The sequence below is a fragment of the Phocoena phocoena genome, chromosome 15, assembly GCF_963924675.1.
Source record: "Phocoena phocoena chromosome 15, mPhoPho1.1, whole genome shotgun sequence".
In the NCBI taxonomy this organism is placed as follows: domain Eukaryota; kingdom Metazoa; phylum Chordata; class Mammalia; order Artiodactyla; family Phocoenidae; genus Phocoena; species Phocoena phocoena.
Genome location: NC_089233.1, coordinates 21,818,608 through 21,840,852, shown reverse-complemented (window position 1 = coordinate 21,840,852; position 22,245 = coordinate 21,818,608). Strand labels below are relative to the sequence as shown.

Below are 22,245 nucleotides of genomic sequence, written 5' to 3'. Positions count from 1 at the left end.
TTTGGATAGATATTGCCAAGTTACCCTCCATCTGCATGCCCACCATCAGTGTGTGAGGATAGTAGAATCTCTTGTTGGGTCAGTTGGGTGAAGACCACTAATGGTTTAAGATACTTTTCATTTCCTCCAGCAAGAGACAAGGTGACATGAGAGATTTGACTGTGCCCTGCACTGAAGAGCTTACTGGTAGAATTAATCCCTAAAGAGACCTGAAGTGGGTTTCAGGATGGTGAAAGAAGAGCCCCCAAGTACTTCAAAGGACTTTCAGGAGCTGCAGAGGAGGGTGTCTTTGCTGATAGCGGCTGTCCAGAGTAACTCAAAGGTCAGTTTCCAATCAGAGCACATAATGGAAGATCCCAAAATAATACTAGCTTAAACACCATAGAAAGTTATTTCTCTCTCAAGTAGAAGAAATTTGGAGGTAGGTCAGGAATCTTTCTAACTCACCACCTTGTCATGTCTGAGTTGTGACCTTCAAACTCACTGTCCAAGATGACTGCTAGAGTATCAGCCATTGTATCCATATTCTAGGCAATAAGATGTGGGGAGAGAAAGACTTGCATACCACCTCCAATTTAAGGAGACTTCCTGGAAGTCATACACACACAAAGCTTCCAGTTGCATCTCATAGACCAAAATTTAGTCTTATGATCACCCCTTGTAGCAAATGCAATTCTTTAGCTGGAAATAGAGGCAACTCTTAGTCTGTGCCACAGATACCATCCTTTTTTTTGTTTTGCTGTTAATTTTGACCTGTTACCCTGAAAATGAGAGGCTAACGTCTACTTTGAGCCCAGTGTTCCACTAGAAATTCAGTGTTCAATAGAAATACGACATAAGCCACATATGTAATTTAAAAGTATCTAGTAGCCGCATTTAAAAAGTAAAAAAAAGCAGGTGAAATTAATTTTAATAGAGTATTTTATTGAACCTATCTAAAATATATTTCAACATGTAATCATTATTAAAAATATTAATGAAAAAAGTTATTGAGATGTTTTACATTCTTTTTTGTACTAAGTTTGAAATCCAGTCTATTTTACACTTAACAGCACATTTCCATTTGAACTAGCCATTTTATAAGCGCTCAATAGCCATTCAATGGCAATGGGACTTGAGATAGTATATTCTGCTTTCTTGAACTTTTAACTTTATTGCTTTCTTCTATGTGCCTTTCAGCATTTTTTCAGGGGAAAAATAATAGCTCTCAGAGATAATATTATTAGCATTTTGTTGTATGTTCTTCTAGACTTTTTTTCTATGCAATATACCCATAAAATACATATGTATATGTAAGAAAGTGAACTGGTTGGTGATCTGTTTTTTTGTATTGGACACCACTAGTATCTATTTGAGGAGCCAGACCTTTGCAGTCTAGAGCAATATACTCTATAGAGATCTTTTCTGAACTCATCCCCAAATGCCTCTGGCACTCTTTGTGGATTTAGCAAGATATTTTTAGGTTGGACAAGCAGCTTTCTAGCCAGCAGGCTGAGACGCTTGTTACTAAAAGTTAGCTCCATGAGAAAGGTCCTCATACTCATCTACATGTTCCGTTGATTCTCGTTATATAATTTGTGTTAGTTCTGTTCTGTTGAGTCACCTCAAACACTGAATTAGCACATACTGAACAATTGCTCAAATGGGAAGTACAGGATTAGGTTCTGGCAAACTTCTGGTGGCAACATTTTCATCAGCCAATCAAACCATCACCTGTTTTGTGTGTCTTTTTGTTTAAAGGCACCTTTATTCTGTAGATATTATTGATTTATTAACATTGAACTCCAGGCCAACAGCCTGTACTATACAGGCAGCTATAACTCTTGCCTGAACGAAGTTTATCTAATACACGTACGGTATTTTCTCTATAAGGCACATCACAGCCTTCTTATACTTAGGAACACTAGACAGTACTGCTACACATTTTAAATGTCAAAATCACCAACAGAAGACATAAAAATGCGGAAAAAGGTGGCACGAAATAAACCATGTAAAGGACAGTTGTATAAAGAGCTAAAACAAGAAGGCAGAGTGTTGCCTAGTTTGGCCTCAGCTGGGAACATGTGCGTCAGGTGGCTCACGTTTTTCACTGCCGTGTGCACGTCCATGAAAGCAACTCAAAGTGTTGATTCTGGGGTTACAGATCAATTTTAGTGGGTAGGCAAATTCACAGATATGGAATCCGCAAATAATAGGGATTGTACATTAATTAACCTTGGTTGAGCGCTTATTATATGCAAAGCACTGTGCTACACACTTGGCGTATCTTAACTTAGTTAATATTCGTGTCTACCTCCTAAGGTAGGCATTTCAAAGCATGTGAACTCTGACTTCTTGACATTTCTTCATTTTTTCACCTTAGCTCCTCAGCCATGGTCATTGGAATAGATTTGGACTAGATAACTTCCAGGGCAGTTGACTCCCGGGATGATGGGACAGATCATCAGTTGGCTAAGCCCTGATGTTCTTCAGATAGTCCTGAGGTAGTTTCTTTTAAATTTTTAAATTATATTAATTGAATTAATTATATTAATTGTGTTTACTGAATAGAGTAATATTGGCAGTAAAGGAAAGGAAATCACCTGTAAACCCATCACTAACAAATCCAGTGGTGGTGTTATCATTACTGTTGTTGTTGTTATTAGGACCCTTTAGTATGTAATTTTTAGATCTAGTGGTTTTAATTGTGGCAGATGTAGTTCTATATTTTTATTTTTGCTTGATATTGTATATTGGTGTTTTTCCATATTAAAGCATAGGTCTTCTGAACAATTATTTTCTTGGTGGTAGAACCTTCCCTTAGATTGACATACCATGATTTACATAGGCATCCCCTTGCTTCTATGATATTTAGATGATTTCTTTCCCCCAAGTAATTTATAATCTTTTCTCAGAGTTAATAAACCCTTTGAGTTCCAGATAAGAATAGATGGCTTCCAGATGGAGTGTTTGTGAAACAACTCTGTCATCTCTTCTAGGAAACCTCTGGAATGTCAAGTCTTAATTGTCTTACTTTTAGACTGACAGAGTCAGAAACCTGTCCCAAATAGGTTAAACAAGCAAACAAACAGTGAGACCTCCCAGGGCTTTTGGGAAATGTAAGGCTATCATAGAAGCCAAGGCAGGAAGTAAACAGAGTGGAGCCTCAGGAGGGGTTAGAACCAGAGTCTGGCAGGTCACTGGGGTCAGAGATAACTCTCAGTGCCCTCTCTTGAGACATACTGTTCCTCATCGTAACTCTTCCTTGTGTATCAGCTTCATTCTCCTCTCTTTGCAGCCTGGCTTCCTTTGCTCTTCCATTCACATGGGCAGACATGATCGCCCAGGATGGTACCTTCAACTCCTCATGTCTCCTCCAGCTCCCAGCTGAAATCCTCTATGGGACCTGGTCTTGGGAGTGCTTGATTCCTAGGAGCAAGAATCTGCTTGACCAGGTCACCTATGGCCAGGGAGGTGGCAGTTGGGCTGGGGCTTTCCATTTCACTGGTATAAACATGGCTTCAGGGGCCCACCCCTGCTGTGAGAGGGGGCAGTTTTCACAGAGGAGGGAAGAGAGATGGAGCATGGGCTGGGCAGATGCCCTCCCAATGGTATCTCCTTGTGTGGATTACCTAGGACAAAATAGTTTTGGTCTCATGCTGGTCCTTTCCTTCCACAAAGGATGTTTTTTTAATTTATTTTTTTATTATTATTTTTTTGGGACAAAGGGTGTTTTTGAATTACCTCCTTGGCACCTGTATTCTAATCCTGAATCACAAGGACCAAAATCTGGGAGAAATTGTCACACAGCACCTTGGACTTGTCATTACCAGTGGTTTTAAATAATGCTGACCCCTCTGCCCTCCACCCCTCTGGTAGCAAAGACAGTGGATACTGATTATCTTTTGCATTCTAACACCGGGGAATTGGCCTCTCTTCTGAATAGTTCCAGATGGAGCCTTCATGTCCTTAAACACTGGCCATGTTGTCCCTATTTTGGAACCTCCCATACTCATGTGTGCATTTTATTTTTAAATTTTTTTATTTTTTATTTTTGTGGTAAGCGGGCCTCTCACTGCTGTGGCCTCTCCCGTTGCGGAGCACAGGGTCCGGACGCGCAGGCTCAGCGGCCATGGCTCACGGGCCCAGGCGCTCCGCGGCATGTGGGATCTTCGCGGACCGGGGCACGAACCCGTGTCCCCTGCATTGGCAGGCGGACTCTCAACCACTGCGCCACCAGGGAAGCCCCTTGTGTGCATTTTAAAATAAATCACCTGTGTTTGACCTTGGGCAAGTTGCTTGGGCTCATTGACTCTCCATCTCATCTTCTCTAAAATAAGCAATGCCAGGCTCATAGCTTTGTTGTGAGGATGATCTCAGATGTCGTTTGAGAAGGCCTTAGCACAGAGTCTGGACCATAATGGTGCCAGTCTGTCCCAGCCTGGCATTCCTGGGTTATTTAGCACCGCACCATGCCTGTAAAATCTAGGTTGGATAACCTGTGTGTGCTTCCAGGAGGGCGATGGAAAATGTTGCTGAATAATAAGCTCTCCCACTTTGCATCCTTCGATTGTGTCACCCTCTGTTGCCTGGGAGAATGAAAAGTTAGTTGCTATAGTCTAATTCCCGGATTTAAATAATGTTAAATTTTGCCTTGTTATCTACCTCGTAGCATTGTAGAGAGAAAAAAATAAGGAGGTTTATTGAAAGCTCTTAAAATAGTGCTTGGCACTTGAGTGTTTAATGAATGTTCTCTCTTATTATTAGGCATAACTGAATCATATCTTCCTCTTCTGAGACCGACTGGTCCGAGCAGGGCCATCCTCCCTAGGGGAAGACAGTTGCTGGGCTTAATTGTCTGCATCTTAAATTGGTCTCTCTGCATATCTGAATAACTTTCTATTTTTTCCTTGTAGGGCCAAGATTTAGAAGAGGCTAAGAAAAAATTAGATTTCTTAAGGACTACAAGTAGTCCCTTCGTGCTTTTCCCCTCTTGGATCCCTATGCCACACTGTCTCCTGGTCCTGTTGAATTTTCTTTTGTCGTTCCACTTTCATACTGCATCTCCTCCTCCTCCTTGTCCCTCCCTGCCATCAGCCTAGTTTTGGCCATCATTATCTCTTGCTGGCTTCCCTGCAAATCTTCCTCATTGCCTCTTGCACAGGACCACCAGGTTCATCTTTTTAAAATTATTCCTTTGATTGGATCACAGTCCTGCTCAAATGCCAATAGTTCGCGTCTTGTGTTTTTTTTAGGTAAAATTTGAGTGTGTGCTTTTCAACAGAAATATTATGTGAACCACATATATAGTTTTAAGTTTTCTAGTAGCCATATTAAAAAACATAAGGGTTTCCCTGGTGGCACAGTGGTTGAGAGTCCGCCTGCCAATGCAGGGGACGCGGGTTTGTGCTCCGGTCCGGGAAGATCCCACATGCCGCGGAGTGGCTGGCCCGTGAGCCATGGCCACTGAGCCTGTGCATCCGGAGCCTGTGCTCTGCAACGGGAGAGGCCACAACAGTGAGAGGCCCGCGTACCGCAAAAGAAAAAAAAAACATAAAAAGAAACGTAAAATTAATTTTAATAATATATTTTATATAGCCCAATATATCCAAAACAATATAATTTCAACATGTAATCAATATTTAAAAATCATTGATGAGATATTTTACATTCTTTTTTTAATACATTCAGTGCACATCTCAATTCACATGCTGATTTTCCATTGGAAATACTTGGTCTCTATTTAGATTTCATAAAATTGATAATTGAAAAACTTATTTGAAACATACCCACCTTATTTGAAATGTAATTAAAATTTTTTCAATGACTGAATCAAACATCAGTTTTTAAATTTAACTTAGATTAAAAATCCAACTCATCGGTCATGCTAGCCACATTTCAAGTGTTCAGTGGCCACATGTGGCTTCTGTGCTGGACGGTCTGGGTATAAAGTCATAAGCCTGGCATTCTGGTGTTCCAGCCTCATCTGCTCCCCCGCCACTGTGGTTACTGGGTCTCTTGATTTTAAGGATCAGACAGAGCAGTTCGGTCTGTCAGGTGACCCCTGGAGGTTTACTAAGAATACACGTGGACTAGGGCTGGAAAGCAATCAAGACCTGAGACAGCTTAAAGGAGCATCCAGCCCCACTCCCGTGGCCCCGCTGCCTCTCTCACACCTTCAGCCACCCTAACGGGAAGATCTCACTGGGTTCTGATCCTAGAGTATCCAAGCTGGGTATTTCCAGCTCAGAGGTGATTCCTGGCACAGTCACCTCTGGCGAGAGAAGCTGAACAGCCAAGTCTTAGATAGCTTTTGTCAGAAAGGAGTAGCTGGAGGCAGTGTAGCCAGTAGGTGTTATGCCATTTTGGGCCGGGAACGGTCCCAGGACTGAGAACCCTTTGAAGCCCCAGGACTGAGAACGGTGGCTTTGTGGAACAGCCTTTTCTAGTTAAGCAGAGTGAGTCCTGTGCTTTGTCACCATCAACTTGAGCTCCAAAATCCTCCTGCCTTCCAGCTTGCCCACAGTTTCCTCCATCTGAGGCCCTTGGGTGAAGAACTCTTTCTAGGAGAAGGTGTGTTTTGGTTAGTGGCACCCACCATCACTGAAGCTTAAATTACATCTTCAGTTCACCTGCTGGCCTACATGGCCCTAAGGAATGAGACACAGGAAGGACGAGTTTTGATGGGGAAAAGTTCTAGAATGATAGAAGCTTTCAAGGGAACGGGAACTAGCATGCCAGCACTGAGGAGAGAGATGGCGTGGACCCTAAGAAGAGGGGGAAGCCCATCCTTGTGAGGATGCCTAGGGCCAGCTCTGTATTAAAGCAGCCCTCCCCAACCCCCCACTGAGCCAGCTCCAGAACCCTTTTGCCTGGTGGAGGAAGATAACCTACTTATTAACACAGCATAAGCTTGCAGTAGTCATCAGGCTGTGGCCTGACTGTGGTATCCAGGTTGATGACATCAAAACATTTTCTCCTAATGAAGTGGCAGCCATTGCAGACATCTGAAGTGGAAAGATTTAGCTTTGAATGCCTAGATTTTGCCACTTGGAAGCCGTGTGACTCTAGTTGAGTCATTTCGTCCCACTGTTTCTCAAACTTTAATGTGTGTACAAATCACCTGGTGATCTCATTAAAAAAACAAGCTGCTTTGGCAGGTCTGGGTCAGGGCCCAAGATATTGCATTTCTAACAAGCTCCCAGGTGATGCCAAGTAGCTAGGACTTAACCTCTCTGTGCCTCAGTGGCCTCAACTGTGAAGTAAGCAGCCAATTGTACATATATTACATCAGAGCACACATACGCTGAGGATGCCTTCTGAGAGGGTGTGTGTGAAGCAGTAGAGCCATGCCTGGGTCTTTCCTCCTTTCACAAGACTTGAGGTTGGGTGGGGCCCTCAAACTTGCCCCCTGTCCACAGCTGCCTTAAGTTGTTGCTGGGGCAACTCATGTCTTGGGAGGATTATTATTGTTGACTTCTTACCTATGGGCCTTCCGACTTTATAACCTTGGCTTATACTTCCTATAGCTCGGGTGAATTCATCAATCTGGGGTTCAGACATGGCATTCAGTCCTGCTCGTCCCCTTTGCCCACAGGTGGTTGCCTTCATGAAGTCTCCAGTGGGCCAGTACCTGGACAGGCATCCTTTTCTGACCCTCACCTTGCTGGTGTTTGCTGCTGTGTCAGCCGTTCCTGTTGGCTGCTTCCTGCTCCTCGTGGTGCTTACCTCCCTGGCTGCGTTTTTGGGAGTCATATTACTAGAAGGTATCCTACTCAGTTACTCTCCCCCTTGGAAAATGACTCACTTGGGATGACAGTATTTATTGGGCATCTGCCACTCTTGTCAAAGGTTCCTGTTCTTGTCTATTAGAATCCCACCTCCCCCAGTGTGATTTTGGACACATTATTTACCCTCTCTGAGCCTCAAATTCCTCATATGTAAAATAGGGATATAATAATACTATCTCAGAGGGTTGTGAGGATTGAAACTTACAGTTGCATAAAGTACTTAGCACAATCCTTGGCACAGAGTAGCTTCTCCATGAATGCTAACTATTGTCATTAAACAGGACATTAAAATTCACTCCACAGATAGTTATGGAGCACCTGTTGCATGCCAGGTGCCTTACTATGTACTGAGGTTCCCCCTTCTCCACCTTTCCTCCTGAAGTCCCACTGCCAATTGTCAGCTTCTCCCTGAGTTGCTAAGTTAAAATTACTACGAAAGTAATATCTGATTGGCTCAGTTTGCCTTTTCAACTCAGATCACAGTCCACAAAGAGATGGTTGCCATCTGCTCAGGTGATCACCTCTGGCTCATTCTGTGGCTTCCCAGAGCTAAGAGCACCCAGGGTTGCTTCCCTACCAAAGGGATTGTGGACAAGGCAGTTTACACTTGAAGAAGAAGACAGGCACGGTAAGTGGATGAGCCAAATACAGTATGGCAGAGTGGTTGTTCAGTAAATATTGATGGATAGATGGGAGAAAGATGAATCAATATCAAAACAAAGGTAAATTTAGAAAGAAATAAGAGAGCCACTACCCTTTTGTGGTATCATACAAAGCTTTACAGGAGAGAGCACTTTAAAGATGTATAACAACTTTGTCCCAGAGTAGACAAGGAAGGGCCTTCTAGATAGGAGGAACAGCATGTGCAAAGCTGTTCCACTTTAGAGCGGTGGTTCTGCAACTTGAGTCTGCATAAATCTTACTTGCTTTCTGAACATGTGGACTTTCATGTATCATCCAGAGACTGTTATTTAGTAGGTCTGGAGTGGGGTCCAGAAATGCAAATTTTCAACAAGATTCCCTAATGCATCTGATTCTGATACAGCTGGTTGTTAGCCATCCTTTGAAAAATACTGATCTAAGATTTTGTAAATCTTTATGAAAAGGCAGCATGTCTGTTTACATTCTCTACTTTCCTTCCTTTCCAGAGTCCATCCCTGAAACTGTCACTGTGGAGTACTGGGTGGGCTATTTGACAGCTCGTGGGGCAAGGGGAAGGATGTCTGCCATGCAACATTTGCCATGTTATTAGTTCTGCTTTGGAAAGAGGAATTTTGTTATGAGGAAGGCAAGAGAAAGTGTGCTGGGCAGACTTTCTGCCACAGTGAGTCACATATATGATAGTCATTTAATTGTCATGTCAACACTTAGAGGTAGTTATTATTATATTCTTTTTACAGATTAGTTAAACTAAAGCTCCAAGCGGCCCAAAGTCTCACCATAAGTGACTTAACTAGGATCAAACTCAGGCGTGTCAACTATGAAAATCCATCCTCTTTCCATGGTATCTTTTATTACTTTTCTCCCATAGACCCCATGTTATAAAAATGTATTTTCTCTGCACTTATTAGATGGTAATTCATTAATATTCCCATTAAAAACTTATTTAATGGTGGGTAAAATGACCCTTCAGCCCTATGGTTACTGTGTGATAGTTGCCAGGCTGGGTTGTAAAGGATGTAATCAAAAGTTATGTTTAGATTTGACTTTATTTAGCCTGCATAGCCTTTATTTCCATAGGTTGTGGGTAAGTGTAAGTTATAGTATTTGGTAGGCAGTTTGAAACACTGGTCATGATTTACCACCCCCATTACTGTCTTGGCTAACTCCTTCTAGAGGATTCCATTGGGAGCCCATCCCTGACCTTGAGAATGAGGGAGTTTCAGATTCTTGCCATGGGCAAGACAGGTAACAAAAGTGAGCAAAGCAGTCCAAGAATAATACAGTTGGGAACAGTGGGGCCTGGAAGAAACTGGAAGGCCAGCAGTTGTTGCCATGCAGTGATGCTCACTTGGGTATTGAGATTGCCTCCTTTTTAAGTGATACCAGAAGTCTGGATTTTTGTGGAAAACCTCCTCACTTAAAACATCTGAGTTAACTGTTGTTTTAAACACAGTGGTGCAGGGTCTGATGTTTTCAGTCTGTTTTAGATGAATGATTCTTTGACACGCTTTCTTCTAGGACTGGTCATATCTGTGGGCAGCCTCTCACTGCTTTGTGTCCTCTGTGGCTTGGGCTTCGTGTCACTCATCATGTCAGGGACAATCATAGTGTCCTACATGGTAGTCTCCAGCCTCGTCAACTACTGGTTTTCTCCCAGGTAAATACATGTCAGTGCAATAATGTTAATCTTTACTATTTGGGGAGATTTTCACAAGTAACACCCTAACCCTGGTCACATCATACTCAGTCTCCCAAGATAAGAGGTGCCTAGCCTCTTCACGTCTCTGCTTAAAAAGAGGTAAGGTTTCCTTCTCATTTTTTTTTTTTTTGATTATCAGGTAGGAATGCTTTGGTGGCAAGTAATGAAAAACCTAAGTAGATACTAGCTTAAACAAATAGGGATTTATTTTTATTGCATAACAACAAGCTGGAGATACCCAGTCCTGGCACAGCCTCTCTAGTGTCATCAAGGTACCAGGCACCTTCTGCCTTTCTGTGTTGCCATCCTTACCCCACTGGCTTGTCACCTCATGGCCACAAGAAAGCTGCTGCTGGCTACACCAACTTCATTCAAGGCAGGATGAAGAGAGGAAAAAAAAATGAGTCCTCACCAACTGAGTCTGACCTTTTTTGTCAAGTAAATGAAATCTTTCCAAGAACCTACCCCCTTTCTTATCCCAACCAACCTCATTGGCTGGAATTTTGGCAGATAGCCACCGTAAGCTGGAAGGGAGGCTGGGAAATGGAGTATAAACCCACAAGGAGAAGGGCCTTGGGAATGTGTGTTGGTCAGCCAAGCTCTGGTGTGTGCCATAGCTCCCCTGCTTGGGGTATAAGTGTTATTAGCAAGGCTACTTGAAATTCAAAGAGAATCCATAGAGCCAGTTAAGTTAGTATCAATAGTGCTACCTCCTCTCTCACTTACCTCTGAAACCTACCATCACTGGGATGAAAAAAGACAGACCTATTTCTCTCCCTGCCCCATCTCCCTTCTGTTAAAGATGTAAAGAAATGGTCAGTTAATTAGAATTTGAATCCCAGCTATGCCATTTTTTACCTGTGTGATCTTGAACAAGCTGTTCAACATCTCTGTTCTCAGTTTTCTTCCATTGGTAAAATAGGCTTACTCCTTGCTCTGCCTCTCTCACTGGATTGTCATGAGGACACAAACAATAATTTGGAGAAAATGCAGTATCCAAATTAGAATGGGAAAAAGGATCATAACCCTTGCCCCTAATTCAGGTATTTTGACCTCTCGGGCCCCCAGTTTCCTCATCTGTAAAGTCAGTGTAGCCCAAAATCTGGTGTGGTTGCAAGAAGCAACCAAAACTAAACCAACGAAGAACGTCGTTCGTTCCGCCATGTATACTCTCAACATTGCTCTTTAAAGAGGCCTTAGAGCTGATCATTTCCTCTTGTTGCCAAACAGACTATGGACACAACACAACTCCAGTGGCGACTGTTAGCTGGCCATGAAGTCTACACACTTAGAGGGGCTCTACCAGGAATGACCAGCTGAACGGAACCAAAGCTTTTTTTCAAGCACCTCTGGAAAGCTGTTGGATCATCCTTGCCCCTTGGGATTATGACTCAGAAGGGACTGGGTAGTCAAGTTTTTCCTGGAGGTGTCCTCTAGCTTTTTCACTTATTTGTAGGGTCCTGCAATGGACAGTTTTGGGGATCTTGTTGCTCTTGGTCAATTCCATCAGCTGACCGGCCCTCACATGGAGAATCAGCAGAGAATCTCGATGGCGTGGCGGCTCCTCGCACCTCTCACCCCCTCCTCCCCAGAGATGCACACCTGAACTTGGCAGGGTTCTGAGCCTCTACAGGCCGGTAACTTGACCCCAAAGGCTCAGATCTTGTATCCGAGGCCCCAATTTGGGGCAGCCACAGATTGTTTTTCCTTTTTCTTTCTTCCTTTTTTTTTTTTTAAATGAGAGCTGCTTATTTCTTCACTCATTTGAAAAAAGAGGTGGGGGAAAGAATCCAAAACAGAACAAGCTCTTCTGCCTTATTAGCCTTTTATCAGAAAGACAAACAACATTTGCATATTCATATATTCATATTTGCATATGAGAGGAATAATAGCCTCTCAGACAAAGTTAGAAAATAGAGTCCAAACTTAACCTTACGGCCAAGAGCATTTTTTTCGAAGTCTAAAGGTATGGTTTCCACTGTTGAGTATTGTTAAGTCGTGTTACTCTTTAAAATATTTGCACTTGATACTTTTTTATTGTTTTAAGGACTTGTCTTGTTAAACCATTTCTTCAAAACGTCCCATGAAAATGATAAAGGACTACAAAAATTTTTTAAATCCTATGGGATATCTACTTCAGTGGTTTATTCCCTGTAGTCTTTTATTTAAAAATATTTATTTAGGTGAACTTTTTTTCTTCACTCTATTTCAAAATACCCCCTTTCTAGACATCAAACCCATTTTTTCCTTCTGTGTCAATTTCATGGCAGATCCTGGGTAATAAAGCTTTTTTAGTTGCTAGTGATAGACACTGAACTCAAAATGGATTTAAAAAGTGGGGGCAGAGGGGGACGGATTCGTTTCACTGAACTAAAAAGCCGAAAGGTAGGACTTTAGGCGCTGCTGGATCCAGGGGCTCAAGTGGTGTCATTAGGCATCTCTCTCCCTTCCTCTCTCAGCGCTGCTTTTCTCAGTGTGAGCTGAGTTTTAGGCAGGCCCTCTCCATGTGGAGGTCCCAGCAGCTCTAATTTTACATCAGCCTTGTAGTTAGCACTCCCTATTGGACAAGGAAGCTGTTCTTTTCCAGTAGTATATTTAGATTTTTGGCTCCGATTAGACAGACTTGGGTCATGTGAGCAACCCCAAACCAAACACCGTGGCCAAGGTGGATGGAATATGCTGACTGGGATCAGGGCTGGGACATGTGTGCATTCTGGAACCAGGGGAGGGGGTGGGCCAGCCCCACTGGTTCTGCATAGGTGGGAGTGCTAGCATATGTAGAGATGGGAGGACAATCCGATCCCAAAGGAGTATCGCAAAGAAAGGGAATGTATGCCAGGCAGACAGAAGCAAATACTTGCTCTTTGATTCAGATGGGCATAAAGCCTTCATTTGGTGCTCAGACTTTTCTGTATCCCATGACAGTCAGCCACACCTGTCACTAAAGGGGCCTTCAACTCTTAGAGAACAAGAACTGCCTTTTCCTGCCAATACATGGGGGTGTTAATATTAACAGTTACTATTTACTGAATGTTTCTTTCTGACCTGCAAGTGTCTGCTATTAGCTGTCTAAGCTAAATACCCTGCTGGGTTCTGAGGCTTCAGAAAAGAAGAATGAAGAGGGCCCTGGCCTCCTGAAGTTTACTTTTTAATGCAGGAGTCAGCTAACAAGTGTATTAGTTATCTATTGTTGCGTGAAGGTTTACAAAGAGCACTTTTGTCATCCTACATTTTCGGTGTGTTAGGAGTACAGGCCTGGCTTAGCTGAGTCCTTTGCAAGACTACAACAGCAGCGCTGCCACGTTGCTTCTCCTTTGAGGCTCGCCTGCGGAAGGATCCACATCTGAGCTCACATGGTCATTGGCAACATCCATTTCTTTGTAGGCTTTGGGGCTGAGGCCCTCATTCCCTGTCATATGGCAGCTCACAGCCTGACAGCTTGCTTCTTCAAAACCACCCAGGGAGAACGTCTCTTAGCAGGATGGACATCACATTCTTATAACGCGTAATCGTGTATGCATAATCACATACATCCCATCACTCTCACCCCATTCTGTGGGTTAGAAGCAGTCAGGTCCCACTCACACGAAGAGGAGGGATCACACAAGGGAATGCATACCACAGTTGAGGATCATGGGCTCCACCTTAGATTCTACCTGCTACATCAAGTAAACAGAATATTAGATTATTATGATAAGTGCATTGAAGAAAGAAGGGGCAGGCCATGTCAGCCACAGAAATCTTTTCTTTGAACCACATAATGAGAAGTTGCCACTGTGCTAAGAGCTGGACGGGGGGCAGGACGGGGGGCAGGTATTCCCAGCAGAGGGCGCAGCAAAACAAAGGCCCCAAGACTGGAAGGAACTGAATGTGTTTTAGGAAAAGAAATATCAGTGTGACTGGGCTTGGTGAGTAAAGGGTAAATGGAGGAGAGAGAGGAGCCCATCAGGCAGGACCTCGTAGGGAAAGAAATTTACAGCAAAAAGCAAAGGGAAGATGAAGAAGAATTTTACACTTTGCATTAAGAGGGACATAATTAGACTTGGATTTTTAAAGGTCACTTGTGGCCAATGGATTGGGAGTCAGAAGTCCAGTTAGCAGGTCTGTGGAGGTCCAGAGCAGAGGATGGTATGGCTTACACTAGAGTGGAAGTTATGGAGACCCTCCTCATTTGGAGAGCTAGCAGCAGTTGGTGGTGGATTGTATGTGGGTAGTGAAGGAAAGGGAGACACAAGGATGGCACATGAACTTTTCATTTGAGCCAGTGGGTAGTCAGTGACACTAGTTTCTGATACGGGGGCTGTGTGAGTAGTCAGAATCTGCTTGGCTCATGTTGAGACAGATATGCCTTTTTGACACCAAGAGGATGTGACTAATGAACAGTGGCTTAGAGAGTAGGTATGGGCTGGGGATACAAGATTTAGAAGTATTTTCAGTACTGAGAGCTTTACACAGCCTTCTTACGGAATGCTGTCCTGAGAGAAGCCAAGAGACCATTTTAAAACATTTCTGATCACATAAACAGCCTTGCTTCAAACTGCAGAGTGCAAGTTGCCTTTCTACTGCGCTTAAAAGTGCTAACTAACTCCTTCCCATCACAAGCTGCGCCTGCCAGCTTCTCATTTTTCATATTCCCTTAGCCTCTGGATTTCAGAGGTGAATGAAACGAAGGTTCAGAGCCGAAATGATTCACCAATTCTGCCAGGAAACATGGCATCTAAATCAGAGCTTTGCAATTCAGGCTGTCTGTCACACTGCCTGGAGCCCGAGGCCTTTGCCGATCAAACGAAGTAAAATACAGAACCCAGCACAGTGCTTGCCCATAAGCAATAGTTGTCAAAGTGCGAGATGCACCATCGTTTGAAACTGAGTGGAATAGTTGTAAGGTTAACCATGGGGAAGATAGTAATATTGAATTAGCTTTGTATGGTGACATGGTAACTAGACTTATTGTGATGACCATTTCGTAATGTACAAAGACATGGACTCACTGATGTACATCTGAAACTAACATTGTGTGTCAATTATACTTAAGTAAAAAAAAAGGTATTGTTGGCCTTTTAGGCACAATTCAATGTGTTCCTTATTTGGAAAGGTAATTAAATTAATTAAACGAAACTGACTTTATACAGCCGGAATGTTAATTTATCAGTATAACTATAGGTGTTTGTTTTTGCCATGAGTCAGGTGCTATATTAAGCCCTCTACACTTCAATACACGTTTTCAGTCAGTTCTCACTACCACTCATTTTAGAGATGAGGAAGCTGAAAGATTGAGATGTTAAATTGTTTAAGGGCACATAGAAGCAGAAGTGGGACTCAAGCCCAGTTTGCCTGACTGAAGAGCCCACCCTTGTAACCAGTGTGCTGTTAAATGTTAATGCCTCCAACTGCCTTTAAGGCCTGCGATGTGGACCCATGCCCTAATAGACATTGTCTGCAACAGTTCCTATAACCTTTGCTGCTGGGTCGAATAACTTCAGGGATCCCTGTTTTCATAAACTAGGACGTGAACCGTTGGTTCCCCCTAGAGTTGTGCACATAGAAGTACTGTTTCAACCACCGCCTCTGCATGGATTCTACTATCTGCTCCACATAGAACAGGAGATTCAGCCTGGATGTTGTGACACCCCAGCAAGGTATGATCAGGTGTGAGTTGTCACAAGGTTGAGGATGACTAACTACTTCACATATTCTGCTGTGCTTCCTCGAGCAGGAGATAACAGGTGGAACTAGAGGGGGGGCGGAATTTGAGAATAACCTGCTTTTTCTTACCTATTCCACAGCATCCCCCAAAACATGTGTGTGTGTACAGGCACACACATACCCCGAGTGATTAAATATGTGTGTGCACACACATATACCTGAGAAATTAAGCATGTGTGCAAATAGACACACACACACACACACCCTGAGTGGTTGGTAAGAATTCTGATAATTACAAATTATTGAAGTGCTTTCTTTGCCTTCTTAGGGGAAAGATAGGAGGGGGGGATTACCTCCAAATCTGGCATGCCTCTTGGATATGTCTTTATGGTGAATATTATCCATCGTGTGTGGACGTTGAAAATCAATGATGTTGGAGCATCCCACTCCCCACCTCCTGTTTCCAAACATTTCCACCTTCCACGATCCAGCTCAAGGCTCATCCCTCAGTGAAGTCATGTCTCATTTAATGTACACTGTCTCTACACTTACAGCCCTCATGGACCAGGCATGGTAAGCAAATGACAATTTCTCTGGGCATTGGTTTCCTCAGTCAGTAACGAGAATGCCGCCCAACCTGTCATTGGGAACTGAGGCAAGTGATCTCTAAATTATAAAAGTGCTACAAAACACTAGACGATTAAACCCTTGCTTGACTAGATTGTCTCTTGTTTGCCACTATTCCCTTATATTTGTCCTTCCTCCCACCTGCCCTGCCTGCCTCCTCTCTTCTAGTGCTCTGGGAATGGAAACAGTGTCTGTATCTTTCCTTTTGGGTAGCCCAGAAACTTAAATATAGAAACCCCTGCACAGTATTTTGCATTGACTAGAAAGACTGAGGAAACTGAACCTAGAGGAGTTATCCATCGGGGGTGACGTTTCCCACCGCCACCCTGGGACATTTGGCAGTGTCTGGAGGCATTTTTGATTGTCATGACTGTGTTTGGGGGAGATGCTGCTGGCATCTAGTGGGTCAAGGTCATGGCTGCTGCTCAACATTCTTCAGTGCACAGGACAGCCCTTTACAACAAAGAACTAAGGGGCCCAAACACCAGTGCCAAGGTTGAGAATCCCTGATCTAGACAAATAATGAGAATTTAGAGCATTAGACCACACAACAGCAGAGCTGGGCTTGAGACAGGCTGGGACCTGGGGTCCTTTGCTGCTGTGCTGCAGTTCTGCAGTGCTTGCACCTGGACACACCTCTCCTCAAGCAACAAAATACAAAGAAACTGTATGGAACTAAAAATAACTGCGTGATAATTTGGGGCAAATTCTGGACAAAAGATACAAAGAGACCAAAAAAACCCGACTGCCAATTTTGAAGAGCCCAGAGCAAAAACTGGGTGTGGGGAGCAAAAGCAGGGTACCGAGCATGCCCCCTGCACCCAACACCACCTAAGGGGTGGGCAAACCACCTAAGCCACGCCTCCAGCTTGACCCCTGGACACACCCCTACCCTCACCCCATGTAAGGAATAAGCTCGACCCCCTCGGGGAGCAAGCAGTCAAGGGAAAGTGTTGTTTGTTCTCGCTCCCCTCTGCTGCAGCAGGGTCCCCCGTAAGGCCTTGCCTGAGTTTCTTGTCTTGCCTCTAGTCAACTTCTATCGGTTGGGGAAGGCTAAGAACCCTGGTCGGTGTCAGGCTGAGGCGGGACTGGAGTTGGCCAGGTCTGCACCAGAGCAGCTGGTTACACTAGCGGCTTCAGGGACACATACACCTTCACGTTTGTGAAATGTGTCAGGGTTTCAAAGAGCTTTGACATATGTTATCATCTCTGACCTTTCATAAGAGTCCTGAGAGGTCCTCTTCTCATTTCCATGCCTTATTAGTCAACTGGCAGCAGAAGAAACTGGGCAAACAAGCAAGTCATTTTCTGAAGGTCTCAGAGTTAGCTAGTGACTAAGCCAGGGACCCACCATCACCTGGCCCACTCAGGTGCCCTTCCTCTGCAACCTGCTTTTTGCTAAAGCAGAAGTGGCAAGGGTGAGACATCAGGAAGGCAGACTACTCGGTAATTGGGAATCAGAGAGCCATCTGAGCTAGAGAGGGCATGGGCCCTTCTGCTCGGGCGGTAGACATTGATTGGCTTCCCAAAACTGCAGAGAAGACTCAAGCCCCATACATATGCTCCAGTAGTCCTTATGGCCCTATTTAGGAGCTTCAAGTCCCATTTGGAAACCTTAAAGAACCAGCAGAGGGAAATGGAACAGAAGTGTTTCCTAAAGAAAATGTTTCCTAGAGCCAGTAGAGGGCACTCACATCAGGTGATCTGAAGGTGACTCAACTGAGAGCTGGAAGAAGCTTTCGACTGTGCTCATTATTTATTTATTTATTTTTGTGGTACGCGGGCCTCTCCCTGCCTTGGCCTCTCCCATTGCGGAGCACAGGCTCCGGACGCGCAGACTCAGCGGCCATGGCTCACGGGCCCAGCCGCTCCACTGCATGTGGGATCTTCCTGGACCAGAGCACGAACCCACGTCCCCTGCTTCGGCAGGCAGACTCTCAACCACTGCACCACCAGGGAAGCCTTAGACTGTGCTTCTTAAACGTTAATGTGCATGTGTACAAGGGGTTAAAAGGCAGATTCTGAGTCTGTAGGTCTGGAGCAGGACCTGAGCTTCTACATGGCTCACCAGCTCCTGGCGAAGCTGTTACTGAACTAGTTTTGTTTGCCCGACCAGCGCTGAGACGCTGAGGTTTACAGCAGAGAAAGGGTTTATTCACAAGGCAGCCAAGCGAGGAGACAGGAGACTAGGTCTCAGGTTCTGCCTCCTCAAAGGCAAGAGGCTTGGGATATTTGTGGGTGGAGAGTATAGGGTGGTCGAAGGTCCAGGGGAAGGTGATTGGAGTCAGGAAAAAGGTGAGGTAATCAGTGATCCGCACAAGCATATCTGAGTTACATGCTTCTTCATGGGACACATGCTTAGAAAATGGTGGCAGTAGCATGATCTGATGGTGGAGTTTTTGGTCCTCTGACGTCAAAAAGTCACCCATGAGACACTTGTGCAGGCCCAGCTGAATGGTTGATGGTCTCAACTGGTTTGAACTGGGTAAGACTAGCTCCATGTTCCTTAAAAACAGCTTAAGCAAACATTACTCTCAGGTGTTTTCTATAAGGGGCTGTTAAAGGAGTCTTGATATATATTGTCCAAGCTACATGAAGTTTGGAGGGTATGCAATTTGCAAAAGAAAGTAAGCTTGGTCAGTGAAGGCAGTTTAAAGGATATTATTTATTAAGCACCTTATAGTCTAAGGGAATCTAACTGATGACTGCCCTCGGTTTCAAAGCCTTCCACTGATCACACCCTGAGTGGCAAGGTAATAGATGCTCTCTCCAGTCTTCTTCTACAGCTGGTACACCTGAGGCCCAGAGAGGAAGTGCACACTGTAAGTCTGCAGTGCCAGGGATAGAACCCATGTCTCCTGCATCCAATTCTTGCTTTATGACATCTTCCCTGCTCCTTTGACCCTGGAACAGAATTAAGGCAGGAGGATTCATCTCTGAGTAAGGGTGAGAAGTAAGTGACTATACTGTTTGCTTTGAATCAAGCTTCTTTGCATTGCATTTTTGGTCAAATCACTTCCCTCACAGAAGTATCAGTGGGAGTTCAAAGATGAACAGAATCAGACTCTGGACCTCTTGAGCCTTGAGGGAGCCAAAGCAAAATAAATCTGTTAACAAAAGGTTTTCTTATTTTTTTGGTTTATACAAATTTGGCTGTTAACCCAAAGAAAAGCTTACATATAACTTGGTGTGTTCTTATAGATGCAGATTATAGTCATAAACTTTATTCTAAAAATAAGGGTTCTTTAAGCCTGAATGATTTGGAATGCTTTTACCTACAGGAAACAAAGTGCCTCCCTTAAAAAATAAGAACTCTTAGCATCTCACTAAACATGAAATCCAGATACAAGTGGTTCTAGGGTTGATTTAGGAAACACAGTGACGTTATCAGGGATCTAGGCTTTCTGTGTCATTACTCCACCATTCTCAGAGAGCATCTTTAGATTTGTTCCCTCACGGTCACAAGAAAGCTGGCACAGCTCAAGGAATCACAATTCACACAACCACAGCCAAAGACAGGGAGAAAAGGGGCTAGCCTTATATACCTTTTTTTTGAAATGAGGAAAAAGACAGAAACCCCCTCCCAGTTTCTCCCTTAAATCTCATTGAACAGAACAGTATCATGTACCTACCACTACATAAATATCTGCAAGGGGAATTGAGGCTTTATCTTGATTATTTAGCCCAATCAGGATACTAGGGGCATGCTGTGTCATTCCTGAACAAAGTCAAGTGTCAACTGAAAAAAAATGCTCAAGCCTGAAGTTGAGAATTATGTTTTATTCAAGGACATTACTGAGGACTTTAGCTCAGAAACAGCCTTTCAGATAGCTCTGAGGAACTGTTGCAAAGAGCTAAGGGAGGAGTCTGGACGTATAGGAGATTTGCTGAAAACAAACAAACGTCGTGGTCAAACATCAAAATATCGCTAATCACAGGAAACAGACATCTCGAGTTAATGATTTTAGTGCTTTTCTGTGTATGTGTAGATGCAAGAGTCTGGGCTCTTTGAAATTATTCCTTTGATATGCGTCTTAACTATCCAGGGCCAGTATCTTATTTTTTTCCATCCTGAATTCCCCTCAGGGCGCACCTTGGGGGCAGCTGCAGTGGCTGAGGGCTTGATGGCAGGCAACATTCTTTGTCCACACAGCCTTTGCGTTTGTCTAGCACAGTGATTCTTATCCGGGGTACATGTCAGAATCGTCTGAGGAGCTTGTGTTCAGTTTCCTCTCCCTGCTGTAACAAATTACCACAAGCTTAGTGGCTTAAAAATAACACAGATTTACTGTCCTACAAATCTGGAGGTCTCTTACAGTTTCACTGGGCTGACGTCAAGGTGTCAGTGGGGCTGCTTCCTTCTGGAGGCTCTGGGGGAATTGTTTGCTTGACTTTTTCAGCTTCTTGTGTCCGCCTGTGTTCCTTGGCTGGAGCCCTTTCCTCCATCTTCAAAGTGCATCAGTCTCTATCTCCATCATCATATCGCCTTCTCTCTGTAGGTGAATCTCATTCTGTCTCCCTTGTATAAGGATGCTTGTGATTACATTCAGGCCCACCTGGATAATCCAGATAATTTCTTGGTCCAAGATCCTTAGATTAATCATGTGTGCAAAGTCCCTTTTGCCATGAAATGTAACAGTCACAGGTTCCTGGGATGAGGACATAGATATTTGGGGGCCATTATTCAGCCTCCCACAGAGCCTAAACATGCTTAGACCCCACTCCTTAAAGATTCTAGTTCAGTAGGTGACGTCAGGGCATCTGTATTTTACAAAATATGTGCGTGATCAAGAACCTCTCATCTGTCACGGAATTTTATTCAACCTTCATTATTGTTTATAGTATTATGAGGTTTTATCTAGGTGGCTCCAATGCAAATACACTAGTACGTTGACTATCTCATTGAACCCTTGCTTGCTTCCAAAAGTGGTTTTATTCACATTTTCCAGATGTGGAAATAGGCTTGGAAATTGTTCCATCTGCCCCAGGTCACACAGTAAGGAAGACAGATCCAGAACCCAAGCCCAGCTCTTGTTCTAGAGCTGTACACGTTCCATAAAACAGCTTGAAGCAGCAGAACAGGGCAGGGGAGAGAAGTTCGGTATTAAAGGGGGCTTCCCAAGGCACACAAGTCTGCTCCCAGCCCCTGTAAACTGCACCAACAGAACTGTCCAGTAGACTATTAGAATCCCAAATGCCTTTCGTCTACCTCCTGCCACCTGAGTTACAATTACCGCCCATCCCTACCTGGTGAGGGAGATTGCAAACACAAGTTTGGATGAAGGAGCAGCTTCTTGGGATTTGAGCTCCCTCTCTGCCCACACAGCTCCTCTCCGCTTATTAGGCTGCCTCCCCCCATGTACAGTAGGATAGGTACCTTCAGAAGATGAGAACACGACTTTAAACAACTGCTCATTATATTTGTTCTAGGATACCATGGCAACTAGTGTTCATTCCAGCAGCTGCTCCACAGCCAGCTTGGCTTTCCTCTCTCAAATTTCTGCCTCAACATTTGCAAACGCACCAGAACCAACCTGCCATGCGGCAGCCTTGGGGCCCAAGTCACTCTGATCCTGGCTTGTGACTCTAAACAAATAGACCAGATTGGGGATGAGGGGCTCCACCTCTATAACCAAGATACTCTGATACCTTAGACAAGCTTGCTAGGGCTCAAGTTGCTCATCTGTAAAATGTGCATTTCTAGCAAAGTGTTTTTCAACTTGTGGGTAATGACTCATTAGAGGGTATATTAGTTTTCTGTTTCCACCGTAACAAATTAATACAAGCTAAATGGTTTGAAACAAGTTATTTTATATCTCTGGAATTCACAAGTCCAAACTG

General features: G+C 43.9%; 1 protein-coding gene across 1 annotated transcript; it reads left to right on the top strand.

Annotated features, from left to right (window-relative positions):
• The first annotated feature begins 226 nt into the window (after nt 1-226).
• Nucleotides 227-14,925, top strand: LDAF1 (lipid droplet assembly factor 1). The gene is made up of 4 exons (XM_065893198.1): nt 227-322; nt 7,577-7,745; nt 9,951-10,089; nt 14,772-14,925. Exons 1-4 carry the CDS (start codon nt 227-229, stop codon nt 14,923-14,925), a joined length of 558 nt encoding a protein of 185 aa, XP_065749270.1.
• The last annotated feature ends 7,320 nt before the right edge of the window (nt 14,926-22,245 follow it).